The following is a 25,969-nucleotide window of genomic DNA, read 5'->3' on the forward strand; positions in this document are numbered from 1 at the left end:
CTTCCAGCAGCACAAGGGGGGCATGTGTCTTCCAGCAGCACGGGGGCATGTGTCTTCCAGCAGCACAGGGAGGCATGTGTCTTCCAGCAGCACAGGGGGGGCATGTGTCTGCCAGCAGCACAGGGGGGCATGTGTCTGCCAGCAGCATGGGGGGCATGTGTCTGCCAGCAGCACGGGGGGCATATTCTGACCAGGGGGGCATGTGCCTGCCAGCAGCACAAGGGGGCATATAGTGACTGGGGGGGCATGTGTCTGCCAGCAGCACAGGGGGGCATGTGCCTGACAGCAGCACAGGGGGGCATGTGCCAGCACAAAGATGGGGGTTATATAGATACCAGGATGAGGGACATATGATTTGTAAGATGGACACTGGTATTATAAGACAGACCCCCATTTAACATAAAAAAAATATTTTTTTCTCTTTTTCTTCACCAAATTTGTGGGTGCGTCTTATGGTCCGGTGCGTCTTATAGTCCGAAAAATACGGTAATAGTAGTCTATAAAACAGATGTTTGTGCCATTTGAGTGTGGCGGGAATAAAAAAAAATTGGACGTGCTGCATGAGGATCCTATCTAGTTAGATAGGATCCTGTCATGTGTAAAATCGACGTTCCAGATGACAACTTGCAACAGCACCAGCAGGAGTAGCCTTTCTGCCCTGTTACACTGAGAAAATGATGCCAGCAAAACAACATGTCGACTTATTTATGGAGAGGGACATGTGACTTCAGCAGCCAATTACAAAAGCCCTTGTGTCATGACGTTGTGGATTATTTCTGCTCCCTGATTGCTGGAACGTACACACATTAAAGTATTTAAAAAAAAATAACACTCCGCAACTCCTCTGACCTATACACACTCCCTCCCCTCATAAAACACACACCCCCACTCATCATACAGAGCCACTATCCTAGCCAAAGTCCTAACAAGCATTTGTGGAAACGCGATCATTTACGGAATTGTGACCGAATTTTGCAAACTTTGAGGAAAAATTCTTGGGAAACCGAGCACGAATCCGGATGTGCTATGTTTGTGCCAAATTTTAGATTGGGGAACATTTTTCAAACAAGTTCGCTTATCTCTACTCCCTATACACAGCGATCTCATGACCTCTGTGTATGGCGGAGGAGGCGCCATCAGCGCTTCTAATACTGCTTACAAAGCACTTGTTTAGCTGTGTAATTATGGTCAGCACTCAGCACTAGTGTTGAGCGATACCTTCTGATATTCAAAAGTATCGGTATCGGATTGGATCGGCTGATACCGGCAAAATATCGGATCTCGCCGATACCGATACCCGATACCCAGAGGCGTAGCTAGGGGTTCAGCCCAGGGGGGGGCGAGACATCTGAGTGGGCCCCTAACCTTTGATTACAACTATGGTGATGCACCCTAATAGTGGACGTAGGAGAACCTCATCAGATGATCCTGCTTCAACAAAAAAATAAACATCTCCACAAGACCAATACTGATATTACCACCATATTGTGACCATTAAGAGGTAGATACCAGTCCTACAAAGCATACAAGTGATTACAGCACAGTTACAGATGGTGTCTTACCACTGACGTTCTTTCTGATGGAATCGTTCACTTTTCCCGTCTTTTCCATCTGGCCCAGACCGACATGGCGACTTCTTCCACCCAGGACTCAGCTGCAGAGAATACAACAAAGACACATTTCACTTCTCATATTCCAGCCCCATCACTATCTATCCCCAACCTGCACAACCTCCTCATCCTGCTGATACCCCAATACTGAGCTGCTGCCGTATGTGTCCCTATTATTGCTCCTGCTGTGTGATACAAATGCAATGCTCCTCATACTGCATCACATAGTAATGCCACCACTGTGCCCTTACATAGTACAATGTCTCCTTTGTGCTCTCACGGTAGCCCCAAAGTCTTTACAGGCCCCCACACTGTATGATGGCCTTACACTGTATGATGGCCCAACAGCAGCCTTCAAACTGTATAGTGACCCCGGCGTTAGCTTCCACACTGTATATTGACTCCTGCCTTAGGTCCCACACTGTGTAACGGCCCCCACATTATCTACCACACTTTATAAAGACCCCTCCATTAGCTTCCACACTGTATAATGACCCCTGCATTAGTGTCCACGCTGTATAATGACCCCCGCATTAGCTTCCACGCTGTATAATGGAACCCGCTGTAGCTCCCACTCCTTGGATTCTGGTCACTGTCTGTCCCTCTCTGTGGGCTGATACTTGCACAGCCCTGAAATAAATGACAAAGACCTAAATAGAAGAAACTGCCAGTGGGTGTGTATAGAGGCCATCATATGGGTATAGCTCCCTGAATGTGTCCAGGTATCCCTAAAGGAATACTCTTGTCTGGACAAGACCCCAAAGAGGGAAACGGAAATGAGGGAACCAGAAAAAAGAGGGGGAGGTAGAATATTACCAATCTAAAGAAAAAAGTACACCCCCTGGCTCTTCTGTTCCTCTTTCCTCTTCTCTCCCTTGGGGATCTTGTGGTCTAGACTGAGTATATGTAAATGGACCCGCACCCATTTACCCATACACACACTGTATACGCCGTACGCACCACACACCCACTGTATACACCGTACGCCCCACACACACCGTATACACCGTACGCACCACACACACTGTATAAACCGTACGCACCACACATCCACACACACTGTATACGCCGTACGCACCACACACACAAACACACTGTATACACTGTACACACCACACACTCAGTATACGCCATACGCAACACACACACACACTGTATACACCGTACGCACCACACACAGACACACTTTATACACCGTACACACCACACTCACAGTATACGCCATACGCAACACACACTGTATACACCGTACACACTAAACACACACTGTAAACGCCGTACACACCACACACACAAACACAAACTGTATATGCCGTACGCACCACACACACACAGTATACGCCATACGCACCACACCCACACACACTGTATATGCCGTAGGCAGCACACACACACTTTGTACTCATCATATATATATATGTGTGTGTATATATCTATATATATAATTGTCTAAGGGTTTTTCCGTCTGTCTGTCTGTCTGTCTGTCTGTCTTTCTGTCTGTCTGTCTGTCCTGGAAATCCTGCCTCTCTGATTGGTCGAGGCCGCCAGGCCTCGACCAATCAGAGACGGGCACAGCATGGCGACGATGATGTCATAAAGGTTGCCTCAACCAATCAGCGACGGGCACAGTCTGCCGCGAATTCGCCTCGACCAATCAGCGACGGGCACAGTATCGACGTACATGTCATAATGGTTGCCATGGCGACGATGATGTCATAAAGGTTGCCTGAACCAATCTGCGACGGGCACAGTCTGCCGCGAATTCTGGAATCATCATTGTCCATATACTACGAGGACATGCATATTCTAGAATACCCGATGCATTAGAATCGGGCCACAGTCTAGTATATATATATATATATATATATATATATATATATATATACACTGACAAGACTGGTCAGTAATGTGCACTCATGGACGTGACCCTGGCTGCAGGACCCCACACATGAGGATATTTGACTCTTTCCCATATAAGGTATATATAGGAAAGAGACACACCGTATATCCTCCTCTGTGGGGTCCTGCAGCCAGGGTGAGTGCACATCACATTACTGACCAGCCCCCATAAATCTGCAGTGCCTTAAAAACTGCAGATACAGCACAGGAATCCTGCTGGGTCTTATCAGGAGAGCAGCAGAGTAGAGTCGAAGTGGGAGCTGTACTTACACCCGTGTCCTGCTCCTCTCTCACTGGAAAAAGATGCTCCTTCCTGTCTGCTCTGCAGCACTCAGCGTGCAATGTGGGCGTGTCCTCAGTATACTGGAGGCCCTCAGTATACTGGAGACAGGCAGCTGTCAGGTCAGTGTTGTGGATTCTGTTTTTGGGCTCCCTCTGGTGGTTACAACTGGTACTGGGTGACTTTGGTGGGTTGCGGTCTCTGGTTTCCACCTGTCCATCAGAGGCTGGGTGTTTCCTATTTAACCTGGCTTTCCTGTCATTCCCTTGCCGGCTATCAATGTATCAGTGTGTCTCTGTTACCTTTGCTACCTGCTCCTAGGCCTTCAAGACAAGCTAAGTCTGGATTTCCCTGTTTCATGTTTGCTTTCATGTTTTTAGTCCAGCTTGCAGATATGTAATTCTCTGCTGCTGGTTGCTCTAGTGGGCTGAAATTACCACTCATGTACCATGAGTTGGCACATGACTTCAAGTAATTTCAGGATGGTATTTTGAAGGGTTTTAAGCTGACCGCGCAGTTCACCTTTTGTATCCTCTGCTATCTAGCTTAAGCGGGCCTCATTTTGCTGAATCTGTTTTCATAACTACGTTTGTGCCTTCCTCTCATTTCACCGTCATTATATGTGGGGGGCTGCTATTTCTGTGGGAATATTTCTCTGGAGGCAAGATAGGTCTGTGATTCTTCTGATAGGGGTAGCTAGATCTCCGGCTGGCGCGAGACGTCTAGAGTCCCCCCAGGAACGTTCCCCGGCTGCTGTTAGTTGAGTGTTGAGGTTCAGGATCGCGGTCAGCTCAGGTTCCATCACCCTAGAGCTCGTCCTGTTTTTGCCCGTGTTATGTGTTTAATTCCCTGCCATTGGGAACATGACAGTATAGCCGGCCCACAAAGTGTTAATTGTTTGGGCTGAAGCAGGAGAAAAAGAAGTGTTGAAGGGAAATTTTTTTTTTTTTCCCTGAGAGTTTTGCTGCCTAGCCCTTAATTGCTGTCTAGCTGCTTCTTACCTCCTCTTAACCCTTGAATGGCTCTGACCTTAGCTGTTTAACATGGATGTCCAGAGTTTGGCTTCCAGCCTGAATAATCTTGCTGCAAAAGTTCAAAACATACAGGATTTTGTTGTTCACACTCCTATGTCTGAACCTAGAATTCCTATTCCAGAGTTTTTTTCTGGAGATAGATCTACCTTCCTGAATTTCAGGAACAATTGCAAATTGTTTCTTTCTTTGAAATCTCGCTCCTCTGGAGACCCTGTTCAGCAGGTCAAGATTGTAATATCTTTCCTGCGGGGCGACCCTCAGAATTGGGCATTTGCATTGGCACCAGGGGATCCTGCATTGCTCAGTGTGGATGCGTTTTTTCTGGCACTGGGATTGCTCTATGAGGAACCTAACCTGGAGATTCAGGCTGAAAAGGCTTTATTAGCCCTCTCTCAGGGGCATGATGAAGCGGAAGTATATTGTCAAAAATTTCGGAAATGGTCGGTGCTTACTCAGTGGAATGAGTGCGCCCTGGCTGCAAACTTCAGAGATGGTCTTTCTGAGGCCATTAAGGATATTATGGTGGGGTTCCCTGCGTCTACAGGTCTGAATGAGTCTATGGCTATGGCCATTCAGATTGATCGGCGTTTACGGGAGCGCAAACCTGTGCACCAGTTGGCGGTGTCTTCTGAACAGGCACCTGAGACTATGCAATGTGATGGAATTCAGTCCAGAAGTGAACGGCAAAATTATAGGCGGAAAAATGGATTGTGTTTTTATTGTGGTGATTCAGCTCATGTTATATCAGCATGCTCTAAACGCACAAAAAAGGTTGATAAATCTTTTGCCATTAGTACTCTGCAGTCTAAGTCCATTTTGTCTGTAACTCTGATTTGTTCACTGTCATCCATTTCCGTCGATGCCTATGTGGATTCGGGCGCTGCCCTGAGTCTTATGGATTGGTAATTTGCCAAACGCTGCGGTTTTAGTCTGGAGCCTCTGGTAGTTCCTATTCCTTTGAAGGGAATTGACTCTACACCATTGGCTATGAATAAACCGCAGTACTGGACACAAGTGACCATGCGCATGACTCCCGTTCATCAGGAGGTGATTCGCTTCCTTGTACTGTATAATTTACATGATGTACTAGTGCTTGGTCTGCCATGGTTACAAACTCATAATCCAGTCCTGGATTGGAAAACAATGTCTGTGCTAAGCTGGGGATGTCAGGGGGTTCATGATGATGCACCTCTGATTTCAATCACTTCATCTACTCCTTCTGAGGTCCCTGCGTTTTTGTCTGACTATCGGGATGTTTTTGAGGAGCCTAAGCTCAATTCGCTCCCTCCTCATAGGGATTGTGACTGTGCTATAGAATTAATTCCTGGCAGTAAGTTCCCTAAGGGTCGGTTATTTAATCTGTCAGTGCCAGAGCATACTGCTATGCGGAATTATATTAAGGAGTCCTTGGAATTCGTCCATCTTCGTCCCCTCTGGGAGCAGGTTTTTTTTTCGTGGCAAAAAAAGATGGTTCCCTGAGGCCTTGTATAGATTATCGCCTTCTGAATAAGATTACAGTCAAATATCAGTATCCATTGCCATTATTGACTGATTTGTTTGCTCGCATTAAGGGGGCTAGGTGGTTCACTAAGATAGATCTTCGCGGTGCGTGTAATCTTGTGCGGATAAAGCAGGGTGATGAGTGGAAAACCGCATTTAATACGCCTGAGGGCCATTTTGAGTATTTGGTAATGCCTTTTGGACTTTCTAATGCTCCTTCAGTCTTTCAGTCCTTTATGCACAATATTTTCCGTGAATATCTGGATAAGTTTATGATTGTGTATTTGGATGATATTTTGGTGTTTTCTGATGACTGGGAGTCTCATGTTCTACAGGTCAGGAAGGTGTTTCAAGTCCTGCGGGCCAATTCTCTGTTTGTGAAGGGCTCAAAATGTCTCTTCGGAGTCCAGAAGATTTCTTTTTTGGGGTACATTTTTTCTCCTTCTACTATTGAGATGGATCCCGTTAAGGTTCAGGCGATTTGTGACTGGACACAACCTACATCTGTTAAGAGTCTTCAGAAGTTCTTGGGTTTTGCTAATTTTTATCGTCGGTTCATTACTAATTTTTCCAGTGTTGTTAAACCTTTGACTGATTTGACTAAAAAGGGTGCTGATGTTGCTAATTGGTCTCCTACGGCTGTGGAGGCCTTTCAGGAACTTAAGCGCCGGTTTTCTTCTGCTCCTGTGTTATGTCAACCATATGTTTCACTTCCTTTTCAGGTTGAGGTTGATGCTTCCGAGATTGGAGCGGGGGCAGTTTTGTCACAGAGAAGTTCCGATGGCTCGGTGATGAAGCCATGTGCGTTCTTTTCTAGAAAATTCTCGCCCGCCGAGCGCAATTATGATGTGGGTAATCGGGAGCTTTTGGCCATGAAGTGGGCATTTGAGGAGTGGCATCATTGGCTTGAGGGTGCTAGACATCGTGTGGTGGTCTTGACTGATCACAAAAATCTGATTTACCTTGAGTCTGCCAGGCGTCTGAATCCTAGACAGGCTCGTTGGTCGTTGTTTTTTTCTCGTTTCAATTTTGTGGTTTCATACCTGCCAGGTTCAAAGAATGTGAAGGCAGATGCTCTTTCCAGGAGTTTTGTGCCTGACTCTCCTGGAGACTCTGGGCCTACTGGTATCCTTAGGGATGGGGTAATATTGTCCGCCGTCTCCCCAGACTTGCGACGTGCATTGCAGGAGTTTCAGGCGGATAAACCTGATCGTTGTCCACCAGAAAGACTGTTTGTTCCGGATGATTGGACCAGTAGAGTCATCTCCGAGGTCCATTCTTCTGTGTTGGCTGGTCATCCTGGAATATTTGGTACTAGAGACTTGGTGGCCAGGTCTTTTTGGTGGCCTTCCTTGTCAAGGGATGTGCGCACCTTTGTGCAGTCTTGTGAAGTGTGTGCTCGGGCTAAGCCTTGCTGTTCTCGGGCCAGTGGGTTGTTGTTATCCTTGCCTATCCCGAAGAGGCCTTGGACGCACATTTCCATGGATTTTATTTCAGATCTCCCTGTCTCACAGAAAATGTCCGTTATCTGGGTTGTGTGTGACCGCTTTTCTAAGATGGTTCATTTGGTACCCTTGCCTAAGTTGCCTTCCTCCTCTGAGTTGGTCCCTTTATTTTTTCAGAACGTGGTTCGTTTGCATGGGATTCCGGAGAATATCGTTTCTGACAGGGGATCCCAGTTTGTGTCTAGATTTTGGCGGACGTTTTGTGCTAAGATGGGCATTGATTTGTCTTTCTCGTCTGCATTCCATCCTCAGACGAATGGCCAGAAGGAGCGAACTAATCAGACCTTGGAAACTTATTTAAGGTGTTTTGTTTCTGCTGATCAAGATGACTGGGTTGCCTTTTTGCCACTGGCCGAATTTGCCCTTAATAATCGGGCTAGTTCTGCTACTTTGGTTTCTCCTTTCTTTTGTAATTCGGGGTTTCATCCTCGTTTTTCCTCTGGTCAGGTGGAGCCTTCGGATTGTCCTGGAGTGGACGTGGTGGTGGACAGGCTACATCAGATTTGGAATCAGGTGGTGGACAATTTGAAGTTGTCTCAGGAGAAGACTCAGCAGTTTGCTAATCGCCGTCGCCGCGTGGGTCCCCGACTTCTTGTTGGGGACTTGGTGTGGTTGTCTTCTCGTTTTGTCCCTATGAAGGTCTCTTCTCCTAAGTTCAAGCCTCGGTTCATCGGTCCTTATAAGATCTTGGAGATTCTTAACCCTGTATCTTTTCGTTTGGATCTCCCAGCATCGTTTGCTATTCATAATGTGTTCCATCGGTCGTTATTGCGGAGGTATGAGGTGCCCGTTGTTCCTTCGGTTGAGCCTCCTGCTCCGGTGCTGGTGGAGGGAGAATTGGAGTATGTTGTTGAGAAGATCTTGGATTCTCGTGTTTCCAGACGTAAACTCCAGTATTTGGTTAAGTGGAAGGGTTATGGTCAGGAGGATAATTCCTGGGTGGTCGCCTCTGATGTTCATGCGACTGATTTGGTCCGCGCCTTCCATAGAGCTCATCCTGATCGCCCTGGGGGTTCTCGTGAGGGTTCGGTGACCCCTCCTCAAGGGGGGGGTACTGTTGTGGATTCTGTTTTTGGGCTCCCTCTGGTGGTTACAACTGGTACTGGGTGACTTTGGTGGGTTGCGGTCTCTGGTTTCCACCTGTCCATCAGAGGCTGGGTGTTTCCTATTTAACCTGGCTTTCCTGTCATTCCCTTGCCGGCTATCAATGTATCAGTGTGTCTCTGTTACCTTTGCTACCTGCTCCTAGGCCTTCAAGACAAGCTAAGTCTGGATTTCCCTGTTTCATGTTTGCTTTCATGTTTTTAGTCCAGCTTGCAGATATGTAATTCTCTGCTGCTGGTTGCTCTAGTGGGCTGAAATTACCACTCATGTACCATGAGTTGGCACATGACTTCAAGTAATTTCAGGATGGTATTTTGAAGGGTTTTAAGCTGACCGTGCAGTTCACCTTTTGTATCCTCTGCTATCTAGCTTAAGCGGGCCTCATTTTGCTGAATCTGTTTTCATAACTACGTTTGTGCCTTCCTCTCATTTCACCGTCATTATATGTGGGGGGCTGCTATTTCTGTGGGAATATTTCTCTGGAGGCAAGATAGGTCTGTGATTCTTCTGATAGGGGTAGCTAGATCTCCGGCTGGCGCGAGACGTCTAGAGTCCCCCCAGGAACGTTCCCCGGCTGCTGTTAGTTGAGTGTTGAGGTTCAGGATCGCGGTCAGCTCAGGTTCCATCACCCTAGAGCTCGTCCTGTTTTTGCCCGTGTTATGTGTTTAATTCCCTGCCATTGGGAACATGACAGGTCAGGTACAGTGCTGGCATTGCATGGGGGGGGCTGCTTTGGGGAATTTGTTCCTCTCTCTTCAGCCACTGCCCGCGGTAGTGCAGGGAGATCATGTCTCCCTCTTCTCTACCACGGAGCTTACAGTACCTATATCGGCGGGCTGTGCACGCAGATATAATTAAGTGTAGCATAGCTCCGGGTGGGCCCCTGTCAGTGGTGGGCCCGGGGCGACCGCACCCTCTGCCCCCCTGCTAGCTACGCTACTGCCGATACCAATACAAGTCAATGGGACACAAATATCGGAAGGTATCCTGGATGGTTCCCAGGGTCTGAAGGAGAGGAAACTCCTTCAGGCCCTGGGATCCATATTCATGTAAAAAATAAAGAATAAAAATAAAAAATATGGATATACTCACCCCTCCGGCGGACCCTGGACCTTAGCGATGTAACCGGCAGCCTCCGTTCCTAAGAATGCAGAGTGAAGGACCTTCGATGACGTTGCGGCTTGTGATTGGTCGCGTGACCGCTCATGTGACCGCTCACGCGACCAATCACAAGCCGCGACATCATCGCAGGTCCTACACACTGCATTCTTAGGAACAGAGGCTGCCGGTTACATCGCTAAGGTCCAGGGTCCTCGGGAGGGGTGAGTATATCCATATTTTTTATTTTTATTCTTTATTTTTTACATGAATATGGATCCCAGGGCCTGAAGGTGAGTCTCCTCTCCTCCAGACCCTGGGAACCATACACTGGGAACTTCCGATCCCGATATCACAAAAATATCGGAACTCGGTATCGGAATTCCGATACAGCAAATATCGGCCGATACCCGATACTTGCGGTATCGGAATGCTCAACACTAGTCAGCACTCAATGACCAGCGTCTCTTATGATTCGAGCATGACAGTTACATATAAATACATGCTGTCTCACTTGGGTCAGGAGATCTGCTGACCAGTCCAAACAGTGAGATGCATTTTTCTTGGCCGTGTTATACCACCATCCGACTACGCCCTTACAGTCACCTGTGCGTGGTGAAGGGAGTAAAATGATTGCATCATAGTAAGGCTGTGTGCACACTTTGCTGATTTTTCGTGTTTTTTTGCGTTTTTTCCGGATAAAAACGCTATAAAAGAGCAAAAAAAAACAGCATACAATATGCATCCCATCATTTAGAATGAATTCCGCAATTTTTGTGCACATGATGCGTTTTTTTTTTCAGCGAAAAAAATGCATCGCGGTAAAAAACGCAGCATGTTCATTAATTTTGCGTTTTTTTTGCGGATTTCCCACTATAAAATGCATTGGGAAATGTCCGAATAAAAACGCACCAAAACCGCGGCAAAAACGCTTCAAAACCGCGGCAAAAATGCATGCAGATTTCTTGCAGATTTCTTGCAGAAAATTTCAGGTTTTTCTCAGGAATTTTCTGCAAGAAATCCTGACGTGTGCACATACACAGTAGTCAGATTATTTATGTAAAGTACAAAGAAGTACTGGCGGTTGCTCGGATAGGGTCCAACCCCGTCATGTATGTAGAAAAAAATCTATCACTTCAAAGTAATAATAATAATCTTTATTTATATAGTGCCAACATATTCCACAGCGCTTTACAGTTTAACAGTTTCAAACACAACAGTCATGAGTAACAACGTTAACAATACAATAATTAAAGTGAAATAAGACGACCCTGCTCGTGAGAGCTTACAATCAACAATGAGGTGGGGGAGACACAAAGTACAGGTGTGTATTTACAATGATGTATTTACAATGATGGTCCAGCCATCTTCAGGGGGTGGGGGATAGATGGGGATAGTGAATGGGCTACACACACACACACAAACATAAAATGGCTTTGATTAGGGAGCGTGATAGGCCGCTCTGAACAAATGTGTTTTGAGCGAGCGCCTAAAACTATGCAAATTGTGGATGGTCCTAATATCTTGGGGTACAGCATTCCTGAGGATTGGCGCAGCATGGGAGAAGTCTTGGAGTCGGGAGTGGGAGGTACGGATTAGTGCAGAGGTTAGTCGAAAGTCATTCGCAGAGCGCAGTGGTCTGTTAGGCCGATAGACAGAAATGAGGGAGGAGATGTAAGGGGGTGCCGCACTGTGGAGAGCTTTGTGGGTAAGAACAAGTACTTTGAATTGTATCCAGTAATGAATGGGCAGCCAGTGTAACGACTGGCGAAGAGCGGATGCGTCCGATTAATGATTAGCCAGATGGACGACCCTGGCTGCTGCATTAAGGATGGACTGGAGAGGGGAAAGTCGAGTGAGGGGGAGGCCAATTAATAGAGCATTACAGTAGTCCAGGCGGGAGTGGATCAGGGCGACAGTGAGGGTTTTTGTTGTTTCCATGGTGAGAAAAGGGCGGATTCTAGAGATATTCTTTAGGTGTAAGTGGCACGAGCGGGCAAGAGATTGTATATGGGAGGTGAAGGAGAGATCGGAGTCAAACATAACACTCAGACAGCGCACCTGCTGCTGGGGTGTTATTATGGTGCCACTCACGGAGAGGGAAATGTCAGATTTAGGGAGGTTAGTAGATGGCGGGAGCAGAAGAAGTTCAGTTTTGGAGAGATTGAGTTTCAGATAGAGAGCGGAAATGATGTTGGAGACTGCAGACAGTCAGTGGCGTTCTGTAGTACAGCGGGGGTAAGGTCAGGGGATGACGTGTATAGTTGTGTGTCATCAGCATAAAGATGGTACTGAAAGCCAAATCTGCTGATGGTCTTTCCAATTGGGGCTGTGTAGAGGGAGAAGAGAAGGGGGCCAAGGACTAAGCCCTGAGGTACCCCGACAGTGAGAGGAAGAGGAGATGAAGTGGATCCAGAGAACAGAACACTGAAGGAGCGGTCAGAAAGATAGGAAGAGAACCAGGAGAGAGCAGTGTCCTTAATGCCTAGTGACTGAAGCCTAGAGAGTAGGAGAGGGTGGTCAACAATGTCAAAAGCTGCAGAGAGGGCGAGAAGAATGAGCAGAGAGTGGTCACCGTTACGTTTTGCTGTCAGAATGTCATTGGCCACTTTGATGAGTGCAGTTTCTGTTGAATGTAGGGGGCGGAAACCAGACTTTGAAGGGTCTAGGAGGGAGTAAGTGGAGAGGTAATGGGTAAGGCAGGAGTATATCAGGCGCTTCAAGAGTTTAGAGATGAAGGGGAAATTGGAGACAGGTCTGTAGTTGTTTGTGCAGGATGGGTCGAGGGTGGGTTTCTTTAGTAATGGAGTAATGATAGAGTGTTTGAAGGAGGAGGGGAAAATGCCAGAGGAGAGGGAGAGATTAAAGATTGTAGTTAGGTGAGTTGTGACTACTGGAGAGAGAGACTGGAGGAGGTGTGAGGGAATGGGGTCGGTGGTGCATGTAGTCAAACGAGAAGAGGAGCCTGGAGAGTTCTTCTTCTGTGATGGGATCGAATGTGGAGAGTGAGCCAGGGGAAATGCAGGAAGGGATGGGAGTCACTGCACTTGGTGTCTGGGAGCAAATTTCCTGATGGATATTGTCTATTTTCTCTGTAAAGTGGGAGGCCAGGTCATCAGCACAAATGTCTGTGATAGGGGCTTGTGCTTTTGGCCTGAGGAGGGAGTGAAAGGTGTCAAAATGTTTCTTGGGGTTGTTGGATAGTGAGATCAGGGTGGTGAAGTAGGTCTGTTTGGCGAGGTGAAGGGCAGAGTTATAGGTCCTTAACATAAATTTGAAGTGTATGAAGTCTTCTGGTGTGTGTGTTTTCCTCCATAAGCGTTCAGCACACTTAGAGCATCGCTGGAGAAATCGGATTTGCGATGTGAGCCAGGGCTGTTTCACTCTGTGTTTGGAGGTTCTGAAGGTGAGGGGAGCTACTTGGTCAAGGGTGCTTCTAAGAGTGTAATTGAAGTGATGTACAGCCAGATCACGACAGGAAAAAGAGGAGATTGGGGACAGTGATGAGTGTAGGGAGTCTGAAAGTGTATGAGGGTTAATGGCATGTAGATTACTGTATGTATGGTAGGTAGGAGGGTGCTGGGGTCGGCGAGGATTTGTGAGTGTGAAGGTGAGAATGTTGTGGTCAGAGAGGGGAAGCGGTGAGTTATCTAGGTAGGAGATTGAGGAGAGCCGGGCGAAGACCAGGTCCAGGTTGTTACCGTCTTTGGGTTTCAGAGGTTGAGAGCTGTGAGAGGCCTAGAGGAGTGGTTAGTGATAGAAGCTGGGATGCAGATGTGGAAGTGGGGCTGTTTATGGGGATATTGAAGTCTCCCAGGATAAGGGTTGGGAGTTCTGAGGACATGAAGTGTGGCAGCCAGGCAGAGAAATGGTCCAGGAAGTGGGTGGGTGAGCCTGGGGGCCGGTATATGACCACTACTCTGAGGGAGAGGGGACGAAAGAGCCTGATGGTGTGGACCTCAAAAAAAGGGAATGAGAGTGATGGAACTGGGGGATGACCTGGAAGGTGCATTGTGGGGAGAGAAGTATGCCGACTCCACCACCATGTCTGTTTGTGGGTCTCGGGGAATGGGAGAATTGTAAGCCACCATGGGAAATGGCAGCAGGAGAGACAGTGTCAGAATCCTGAATCCAGGTTTCCGTGAGGGCCAACAGATTCAGAGAGCTTTTGAGAAAGTAATTGTGTAGGAAAGGAAGCTTGTTGCATACAGACCATGGATTCCAAAGGGCACAATTAAAAGAAGGAGATGAAGGAGTGCAATTAATATTAGTAAGATTATTAAGGTTTCGATGTGAGGTAGGGTAGGGGTTGAGGTTGGTGGATGGTGGACCGGGGTTGGGGGAGATGTCCCCTGAAATCAGTAGGAGTAGGAAGATAAAAAGCAAGAAGTTTTTGGAATTGTATGAAGCTTTTTTGTGCAGTGTGTTTGGGCAAGATGGAGTGAGGTTTTTCAAGAAGGTGAGAAGTGCATGGGAGCTGTACATGGGAGAGGGAAGGAGTGAGGAGCTGATGTATATGAGTCTTGATGGAGGGGGGATTGGGCAGTGAAAGTGGATTGCAAGAGAACACAGGAGGATAGGAATTAAGCACATGGATAGACTGGAGTGCAGAGTGTGGGTTACCTGACTCATGCCCTGACTAACTGCCATGGAATAACTGCTGTATCACGATGCTTATCTTCGTGACGCTTTGCTTCTGGGACGCTTGCGTGCACCCCCACATGCGTGCACCCCTAAGGATGTTTCTAAATTTATAGTCCAGACTGCTGGGTCAGAAGAGATGGATTGTAGGAACTGATTGAGGATAATTTGGCAGCTGAGGCCAGGACACCCGGGTTTTTTTTCTCCTAAGATGATCAAAGACATTCAGCCTGGCAACATCTAGTTTAACACCTTCCACCAGAAAAGATCTACATTGATCCCAGTCATGGATATGCAACAGTGAGTTTTAAGTACAATACACCAAATGAATTATACTAATGAATTAGCAGGCACATTAAAATATGTTTCTAGATGGTGAAGCGGCAGATTACAGACAGCAGACAGCAAGCAGAGGGAAGTTATACCATTAAAAATGAAAGAAAATCTTTATTTAGTACGATCCAGAAAGTCCAAACTCCAAGAATAGAGCCATTCTTGCAGTGACTTAGTACATTACCATTGCGCTTTGTGCCATTTGCAACTGTTCTCACTCCAGCCACTTTGTGAATATTTGAGAAAGGTTTGACTGAAAAGTCAAATTTATATACACATTGGATTTTCTGGATTGTACAAAATAAAATTCAAGATTTTCTATGATATTGGAGTGCCAGATTCTTTTCTACATATTATTTATGGAAATCAGTTAATGGCATAAAAAAGTTGTGATTGATTTTTCTCTATAAAACCCATAAAAATGTAATATTGAGTGTCATAGAGAATAATTAAAACCCATAAAGACATCTCTGGAGAGAGAACATATCACCCTCACATTGACCATATGGGACTTGTTATAACTGAGGAAGAGAGAGCTAATTATAACTGGTTAAATGAGAGAGAGCTGACACTTCAACCTCAATTGAAGTAGGGACTTCCTGCAGTGATCAGATATTTCCAATAGGAGATTTTCTCTGGGAATGAGCCACAAGGATGGGAATTCATTTATGCAGAGATGGGGAAGTATATTTCCCAGGCAGAGCTTTCTCTGACCAAAGAACTGTTCTGAGACTTTTGGAGCCAGTGATAAATATTTGGGTATGTATCAATCCAGTATTTATAGGAGATATACAGTGGGGCAAAAAAGTATTTAGTCAGTCAGCAATAGTGCAAGTTCCACCACTTAAAAAGATGAGAGGCGTCTGTAATTTACATCATAGGTAGACCTCAACTATGGGAGACAAACTGAGAAAAAAAAATCCAGAAAATCACATTGTCTGTTTTTTTATCATTTTATTTGCATATTATGGTGGAAAATAAGTATTTGGTCAGAAACAAACAATCAAGATTTCTGGCTCTCACAGACCTGTAACTTCTTCTTTAAGAGTCTCCTCTTTCCTCCACTCATTACCTGTAGTAATGGCACCTGTTTAAACTTGTTATCAGTATAAAAAGACACCTGTGCACACCCTCAAACAGTCTGACTCCAAACTCCACTATGGTGAAGACCAAAGAGCTGTCAAAGGACACCAGAAACAAAATTGTAGCCCTGCACCAGGCTGGGAAGACTGAATCTGCAATAGCCAACCAGCTTGGAGTGAAGAAATCAACAGTGGGAGCAAGAATTAGAAAATGGAAGACATTCAAGACCACTGATAATCTCCCTCGATCTGGGGCTCCACGCAAAATCCCACCCCGTGGGGTCAGAATGATCACAAGAACGGTGAGCAAAAATCCCAGAACCACACGGGGGGACCTAGTGAATGAACTGCAGAGAGCTGGGACCAATGTAACAAGGCCTACCATAAGTAACACACTACGCCACCATGGACTCAGAACCTGCAGTGCCAGACGTGTCCCACTGCTTAAGCCAGTACATGTCTGGGCCCATCTGAAGTTTGCTAGAGAGCATTTGGATGATCCAGAGGAGTTTTGGGAGAATGTCCTATGGTCTGATGAAACCAAACTGGAACTGTTTGGTAGAAACACAACTTGTCGTGTTTGGAGGAAAAAGAATACTGAGTTGCATCCATCAAACACAATACCTACTGTAAAGCATAGTGGTGGAAACATCATGCTTTGGGGCTGTTTCTCTGCAAAGGGGCCAGGACGACTGATCCGGGTACATGAAAGAATGAATGGGGCCATGTATCGTGAGATTTTGAGTGCAAACCTCCTTCCATCAGCAAGGGCATTGAAGATGAAACGTGGCTGGGTCTTTCAACATGACAATGATCCAAAGCACACCGCCAGGGCAATGAAGGAGTGGCTTCGTAAGAAGCATTTCAAGGTCCTGGAGTGGCCTAGCCAGTCTCCAGATCTCAACCCTATAGAAAACCTTTGGAGGGAGTTGAAAGTCCGTGTTGCCAAGCGAAAAGCCAAAAACATCACTGCTCTAGAGGAGATCTGCATGGAGGAATGGGCCAACATACCAACAACAGTGTGTGCAACCTTGTGAAGACTTACAGAAAACGTTTGACCTCTGTCATTGCCAACAAAGGATATATTAGAAAGTATTGAGATGAAATTTTGTTTCTGACCAAATACTTATTTTCCACCATAATATGCAAATAAAATGATAAAAAAAACAGACAATGTGATTTTCTGGATTTTTTTTTCAGTTTGTCTCCCATAGTTGAGGTCTACCTATGAAGTAAATTACAGACGCCTCTCATCTTTTTAAGTGGTGGAACTTGCACTATTGCTGACTGACTAAATACTTTTTTGCCCCACTGTATTTTCTGCGTTGTAGTGAAAGGGCGAACTTAGTCCATTTACTCACATCACCATAAGACCATTCTAACCCCTCCTACTTAATATTGGTCCAATGAATAGTGCTAGCTATGCCATGTTTCATCTGTATGGACAGATAAAATTGCAATATGAAACTTGACAATACCTACTGCCTGGGATTTCCAGGGGCAAAGATATCTTGAAAGTTACGGAGCTCATAAAATGCTAACAGCACTAGCAAATCCCACAACCAGATCCCATATGAGCTCACCAAGTGGAGGTATGCGGGAACGTGATGTAATAAAAATAAGAGTTTTGATGTCTGTGTTTGTCTGTGCATTCTGGAAAACATAGTTCGCTGTGTGAACATATAACCTTACCTACTGTATTCTCACCCATCCCTTGTAGATTGTGAGCCCTCGCGGGCAGGGTCCTCTCTCCTCCTGTACCAGTTATGACTTGTATTGTTTAAGAATATTGTACTTGTTTTTATTATGTATACCCCTTCTCACATGTAAAGCGCCATGGAATAAATGGCGCTATAACAATAAATAATAATAATAATAATAATAATAACCTTTAAAAATATGTTTTAATTGAAAAACTCTAAAATCGCACCAAAAGAAATCTTAGTGCACAAATGGTGATACACAGAGCTTATGTAGCCTACCCCCATCCCCTTCTCTCCCCCTAACCATGTAATCTCCATTTTGGTGTGCGCAAGGGGAGACAGGGATAGTGGCGATCTGTTGGAACCTTTTTGACTGTATTTCACTTGACTTATTAAAGCAGTTACTTATAATATAGTTTGAATTTTTTTTGTTTGTGTATCACCATTCGTGCACTAAGGTTTCTTTTGATGTGATTTTAGAGTTTTTCAATTACAACTTATTTTTAAGGGTTATATGTTTGCACTCATAGTCCCTTATTATTATTTAGACCTTCTCTAAACATAGTTAATGTCAGTGTCCCATTTTCCTAATTGATTTGCTTGCTTCTATAAAGATAACAGCCATTCCTGCAACATCTGGTTTAGTAATTTTCTTTCGTTATTCCATTTAATTTTTTGTAATTGTGCATATTATATTCTTTTGTTCCCATTTTGTAACATCTTTGCATATTTTTTTTAGAAATATTGCTTACCTTTCCAAGTTAAATATATAAAATGTTATAGCGCTGCTCCTCTTGCTCTGTAAAACTTCACCCTTGAAGCCATACGCTACCTGTAACAGGTTTCCAGTCAACCTGTATAAAATAATTAGTGGTGGCAGCTAGTGGTTCTTTTTGTTATTGTGGAGTTGGTAGTGACTGTACCAGGGTATATACACGTATTCCATATGTTGGAATTGGAGGTGTATAAACCATATGCTCACTGTGAGTTCCCCAAAAACAAGACTAGTAATGGAAGCAGCCGTAGCCTCGTACATCACTTGTCAGTCAATTGCGTGAGATTTCCTCCTTGACATTTGGGTCTTTTCTTCTGCATGCTTTCTGCAGGTGTCTGCAAGAAATGCAATATCAATCTCATAATCTCCTTTGACTTTTGCCTACTTGCTGCATTTTTTTAAGCGTTTTTCACCTTATTTGATGAGTTTTGGTGTAGATTTTAAGCAACATTTTATTGTTTCTTTAATGGTGTAGGAAAGCTTTGATCCCCCCAAAAATTGATTCTGTACTCGAAAATGCAACAATTTTTTTTTTACATGCGTTTTTTTTCCAAGCTCCACATAGAAACCTAAGGAGAAAAAAAACTCCAAAACCAGACAGTACAACAGCGTCTTCTGATGCAGATTTGAGGGTAGAAGTTTTCATGAAATCACATCTACTTTGATTGGATGTTTAGGCCATGTTCACATATAGCATAAATGCTACGTTTTTTCTGCTGCTTTTCTGCACAGAAATTCTACTGTGTTTATCTGTCAAAGCACAGTGGATATGATTTCATAAATATTCTGCATCTAAAGACACTGCTGAACTGTGTGGTTTTGGTGCTTTTTTTCTCTATTGTCTTCTCTGTGGAATCTAAAACGATTGCATATTTGCATATAAAAAACCTGCAATTACTTTTGTAAGTGCAGAATCAAAGCTTTTCTGTACTATGAATAAGGCCAGCGTCACACTCGGCGTAAGACAATACGCCACGTATTATACGTCCGTACTACGGCCGTAATACGGAGAAATGTTCCCAAAATAGTGATCCGTAGGCAGGGTGTGTCAGCGTATTTTGCGCATGGCATCCTCCGTATGTAATCCGTATGGCATCCGTACTGCGAGATTTTCGCGCAGGCTTGCAAAACCGACATCTAATGGATTTATGTGCTCAAATGTTCATTAAAACATATATACAGTATATATATATATATATATATATATATATATATATATATATATATGTCATTGAGACACATATATATATATATTCTGTATTTAGATTTCATTCAGCGCGATATCTGTGAACAGCCGGTAATTCAATTGCCGGCTTTTCATTTCTCCTGCACAAACCCGACAGGATATGAGACATGGTTTTCATACAGTAAACCATCTCATATCCCCTTTTTTTTTGCATATTCCACACTACTAATGTTAGTAGTGTGTATGTGCAAAATTTCAGTGCTGTAGCTGCTGAAATAAAGGGTTAAATGGCGGAAAAAATTGGCGTGGGCTCCCGCGCAATTTTCTCCGCCAGAATGGTAAAGCCAGTGACTGAGGGCAGATATTAATAGCCAGGAGAGGGTCCATGGTTATTGGCCCCCCCGTGGCTAAAAACATCTGCCCCCAGCCACCCCAGAAAAGGCACATCTGGAAGATGCGCCTATTCTGGCACTTGGCCACTCTCTTCCCACTCCCTGTAGCGGTGGGATATGGGGTAATGAAGGGTTAATGCCACCTTGCTATTGGAAGGTGACATTAAGCCAGATTAATAATGGAGAAGCATCAATTATGACACCTATCCATTATTAATCCAATTGTTGGAAAGGGTTAAAAAACACACACACACATGATTAAAAAGGATTTTAATGAAATAAACACAGCGGTTGTTGTAATAATTTATTGTTCTCGCAATCCATTTCCAGGCCCTCGCTTGGCAAAATAATAAACGCACAAGATACATACCTTCTGATGTCAGATCAGGTCCCACGAAGTAATCCATCTGAAGGGGTTAACTAATATTACAGGCACGAGCTGCGATAAACCACTCGCTCGTACCTGTAATCCCCGGGTGCTGAAAGGAAAGCAGGATCTGTACTTACATTCAGTCGCGGTGATGCGCCCTCTGGTGGATGTTCTCATGAACTGCAGCCTGCGAACTTTTTCCCACGCTCCAGGTCATATGAGGACATCCACCAGGGGGCGCCTCACCGCGACTGAAGGAAATGTAGGTCAATGACCTACATTTTATTCATTCGCTGGGGAATTACAAGCACGGAGCACAGCTGCATTTAGCAGGGCTCCTGCCTGTAATATTAGTTAACCCCTTCAGATGGATTACTTCGTGGAACGAGACGGTTCACCAGAAGGTATGTATCTTGTGCGTTTATTATTTTTCCAAGCGAGGGTGTTCCTGATGGATTGAGAGAACAATAAATTATTACAACAACCGCTGTGTTTATTTCATTAAAATACTTTTAAATCATGTGTGTGTGTGTTTTTTAACCCTTTCGTACTATTGGATTAATAATGGATAGGTGTCATAATTGACGCCTCTCCATTATTAATCTGGCTTAATGTCACCTTCCAATAGCAAGGTGGCATTAACCCTTCATTACCCCATATCCCACCGCTACAGGGAGTGGGAAGAGAGTGGCCAAGTGCCAGAATAGGCGCATCTTCCAGATGTGCCTTTTCTGGGGTGGCTGGGGGCAGATGTTTTTAGCCACGGGGGGGCCAATAACCATGGACCCTCTCCTGGCTATTAATATCTGCCCTCAGTCACTGGCTTTACCATTCTGGCGGAGAAAATTGCGCGGGAGCCCACGCCAATTTTTTCCGCCATTTAACCCTTTATTTCAGCAGCTACAGCGCTGAAATTTTGCACATACACACTACTAACATTAGTAGTGTGGAATATGCAAAAAAAATGGGGATATGAGATGGTTTACTGTATGTAAACCATGTCTCATATCATGTCGGGTTTGTGAAGGAGAAGGAAAAAGCCGGCAATTGAATTACCGACTTTTCACTAACACCGCTGCGTATTTCTCGCAAGTCACACTGCAGGTCCGTGTGGAATCCGTATTTTTCTCGCCCCCATAGACTTTCATTGGCGTATTATTTGCGCAATACGCTGACAAACGCAGCATGCTGCGATTTTGTACGGCCCTAGAAAGCCGTATATTACGGATCCGTAATATACGGCTAATAGGAGCAGCCCCATTGAGAATAATTGTGCCGTATGTAATGCGAGTTTTACGGACGTAGTTTCTGCGCTCTTACGTCCGTAAAACTCGCCAGTGTGACGCCGGCCTAACACTTAAAATACTCTGATTCACATCTGCACCAAAAACGCATCAAATAAGGGGGGCATAAAAAATGCGGAAAAGATGCAATAATCAGAGAAGATTATTATTGAGTAGTTTGGCATGGACACCTGCAGAAAACAAAAAACACAGTATTTCTGCAGCATGAACATGAACTTACAGACACAAAAAATGCCAGATGTCATATAGTGTAGCTTACATAGAGATGAGAAGGTTCTGGCTGCTATGACTATGAATGAATGAACAAAAAATAAATCCATAGGTTTCAACTAGAGATGACATTACACACAGATAACATCTGCCAGCCCTGGCTAATGAAAAGCTGGATGTCACCACATAATTTACGTTTCTTACAGGCTTACCTTATCTACTCAAGCAGTGTGGCAGCCGGAGCACAAAGTGGTATTGAAGAGTGTAAATACCAGTTTGCATGGGATCGGTGGAACTGTCCTGAGAGAACATTGCAACTTTCCAGTCATAGTGGACTTCGTAGTGGTAAGAAGTTTCCAAACTCACCATGTTTTAGGCTAGGTTCACATTGCATTAATGGGTGATCGCTAACGGACAGCGTTGCACGGCGAAAATGTCGCAATTAACGCCGTGCAACGGGTCCGTTAGCGCACCCATTGACAGCAATGTTAATTTCGCCAGCAGCGCATCACTAGCGCGTGCCTTTTTCGGCTCGCGCTAGTGATGTGCCGTTCTTCTGTGACGCGCCTCAGACGCTGCTTGCAGCGTCCACGGCGCGCCCGAGGTCCGTTCCCCGCTCTCGCAGATCGGGGATCTGCGAGAGCGGGGACGTTAACGCGACCCCCAAACGCGATCCATAAAAATACATTGCGTTAGCGCAATCCGCTAGCGCTAAACGGATTGCCCTAACGCAATGTGAACCTAGCCTAACACATAATTTAAGATTTTATTTAGTAAAAAAATGTTATTTCTGAATTCGACATTTTGATAACAGTACTTTTGATGTATATAGTTAGTTAAATATGCTTTTGAGTCATAGTTGCCCATTATATCTTGGAAAATGGTCCTAAAGGGTGCTTAAAGGTCATGCATTGATTATTGACACCTGAATAAACTTTTAGTTTTTTGGAATCTGGAGAACCATCGCTTGGATTCAGCAAGCCTGTCTGGGTTGTTTGGCAATTTTAGTTTTTTCCTGGTGGTGGGTCCATTTTCATTTAAAGTATTTCCTAATCAACCGGACTTTCTTCCATCCTCATGGATCAATTTTTTTGTTCTCTAAATAAATCAAGTTTTTATTAGCAAATTTCAAAATATACTCAACATACAGTGACTGGGGTTAATAAAACCTCAATTTCCCAAGTATCCTCTTTTCCAGACTGGAACCTTCACTCTACTGGATCTTCTACCCCAGGCAGCAGCCACTATGAAACTGGATCTCCTACTCCAGTCTGGAGCATTAATTTCAACAGGATCCTCTTCTCCAGACTGGAATCTCAATACAACCGGACTATCTTATCTCGTCTCCAGATTCCATTCACACCGAATTATTCACCACCTGGAGGCTCTCTTTCAGCAGGATTCATTTCCCCAGGTTAGAGTTTTCATCTTTTTTTACATAGGTCCATTTCTTCAACTTGCAATTTCGACATGGTTCTTTGGCAGTTCCATAATTTAATATTTATGCCCCTCAGGTGGTACTGAACAGCTCCTTGGTTCTAGTTTTCAGAAACATAAAACTGTACAATTTGCCTATTTGTCTGAGAATATATACAGATAATATTAACACGTCAACGTTAGTGTCTTTTTTTGTCATGTCTTAAAAAAATATGACTTGTCAGATGTGGTAGTCAAGTGTAGCTAATTTTATCAAACCTATTAAATACATCTTTGAACTTTTTATGTTTTTGTTCACTATGTGTGAAACTATGGTACAATAAAAACAGAATTGTATCATGATCAAAATTTTATCTAGAAATCTATTACAGCAAGATGGTTTTCCTTGTAAAAAATATGATCTGGTTAAATGAAATGCCCTAGAATTGCCATATTCAAAAGAAATCACAGCATGGCTAGTAACCTCAGAAAGATATGGAGTTCCTAGCAAAAACAGAAAGAGACAGTTCTGTTGTTGTCCAGCTGCAGAATAAGATTAACCAGATGTGTCCTTGCCACTTTTTTTACCAATGAAAATGCAAAACTCCATCATAAAAGATCGCCTGCTTGATGACCTCAGCAGGTATAAAGAACCCATCAAGGAACCAAAATGGAAACCACATTGTGCATCAGAAAACCTTTGCTTAATATATTCAATGTTCAACTTGGCTATAAGGCCTCTGTCTATAGGAGAATATAAGTAATCATTTACGTAAAATGATCAAGAGCATGACCAAAGCACACTGGGCACATGTTAAAATATTAAACATTTTAGCTCTTGTCCTGTATGATGATGGTTTTCATTGTGGACTGTTTTGCACAATATTGAAAATCTGTAATTGAACTATTCTAAAATGCTTTTATGTTTCACCATCCCATCCACATATCCAGTATTTTAATTTGTTTGATTCATTACAGTATCATAAAGAATCACAAATTACATAAACGGTGTGCACTACTCCCTTCAGAGCAGAGCGCAAACAGGCTCTAACCAGAGTAGAAAGAGAAGTGGGAGCCCACGCTGCACAACTGAGCAACAAGACAAGTACATTAGAGTCTGTAGTTTGAGAAATTGACACCTCACAGGTCCTCAACTGGCAGCTTCATTAAATAGTACACGCAAAACGCCAGTGTCAATATCTACAGTGAAGAGGTGACTCCGGGATGCTGGCCTTCAGGGCAGAGTGGCAAAGAAAAAGCCATATCTGAGACTGGCTAATAAAAGGAAAAGATTAATGTGGGCAAAAGGACACAGACATTGGACAGAGGAAGATTGGAAAAAAGTGTTATGGACAGACGAATCCAAGTTTTAGGTGTTTGGATCACACAGAACATTTTTGAGACGCAGAACAACTGAAAAGATGCTGGAAGAGTGCCTGACGCCATCTGTCAAGCACGGTGGAGTTAATGTGATGGTCTGGGGTTGCTTTGGTGCTGGTAAAGTGGGAGATTTGTACAAGGTAAAAGGGATTTTGAATAAGGAAGGCTATCACTCCATTTTGCAACTCCATGCCATACCCTGTGGACAGCGCTTGATTGGAGCCAGTTTCATTCTACAACAGGGCAATGACCCAAAGCACACCTCCAAATTATTCAAGAACTATTTAGGGAAGAAGCAGGACGCTGGTATTCTATAATAAATATATTCTATCTATTCTGTAATGGAGTGGCCAGCGCAGTCACCAGATCTCAACCCCATTGAGCTGTTGTGGGAGTAGCTTGACCGTATGGTATGCAAAAAGTGCCCATCAAGCCAAACCAACTTGTGGGAGGGGCTTCTGGCAGCATGGGGTGAAATTTCTCCAGATTGCCTCAGCAAATTAACTGCTAGAATGCCAAATGCTGCAAAGTTTGAAGGAGAAAATTATTATTTCAAATAAAAATCTTTTTTTTGAACCTTGTCAATCTTTGGACTAGATTTTCAATTCATTTGGCAACTCATTTGATTAATAAAAGTATATGAGTTTTCATGGAAAACACGAAATTGTCTGGGTGACCCTAAACTTTTGAACCATAGTGTATATATATATATATATATATATATATATATATATCTACTATATAATTGTCTAAGGGGTACTTCTGTCTGTCTGTCTGTCCCGCCAGGCCGTGACCAATCAGCGACGGGCACAGTCCGGCTGAGAATTAGTCCCTCCCTACTTCTGTCCAGTCAGTGCCCGGCGCCCGCTCCATACTCCCCTCCAGTCAGCGCTGAAACAGGGTTAATGGCAGCGTTAACAGACAGCGTTATGCCACAGGTAACGCACTCCGTTAACGCTGCTATTAACCCTGTGTGACCAACTTTTTACTATCGATGCTGCCTATGCAGCATCAATAGTAAAAAGATCTACTGTTAAAAATAATAAAAAAACCAAAAAAACTGCTATTCTCACCTTCCGTCGTCCGCCAATGCGCGCGTGGCTGCCGCCAGCTTCCGTTCCCAGAGATGCATTGCGAAATTACAATC

At 44.3% G+C, this 25,969-nt stretch overlaps 1 protein-coding gene across 3 annotated transcripts in view; it reads left to right on the forward strand.

The window, feature by feature from the left end:
* WNT8B (Wnt family member 8B) overlaps nt 1-25,969 on the forward strand; it is a 188,453-nt gene that overhangs the window by 125,209 nt on the left and 37,275 nt on the right. For 2 of the 3 annotated variants that reach the window (XM_077259142.1, XM_077259143.1), the window contains exons 3-4: nt 22,233-22,371; nt 23,225-23,440. In XM_077259142.1, the coding sequence (XP_077115257.1) occupies nt 22,233-22,371; nt 23,225-23,440 (355 nt within the window). The remainder of the gene's footprint in view (nt 1-22,232; nt 22,372-23,224; nt 23,441-25,969) is intronic. The other variant, XM_077259144.1, reaches the window with a different exon arrangement.

Source organism: Ranitomeya variabilis, chromosome 4 (genome assembly GCF_051348905.1).
Source record: "Ranitomeya variabilis isolate aRanVar5 chromosome 4, aRanVar5.hap1, whole genome shotgun sequence".
NCBI lineage: Eukaryota > Metazoa > Chordata > Amphibia > Anura > Dendrobatidae > Ranitomeya > Ranitomeya variabilis.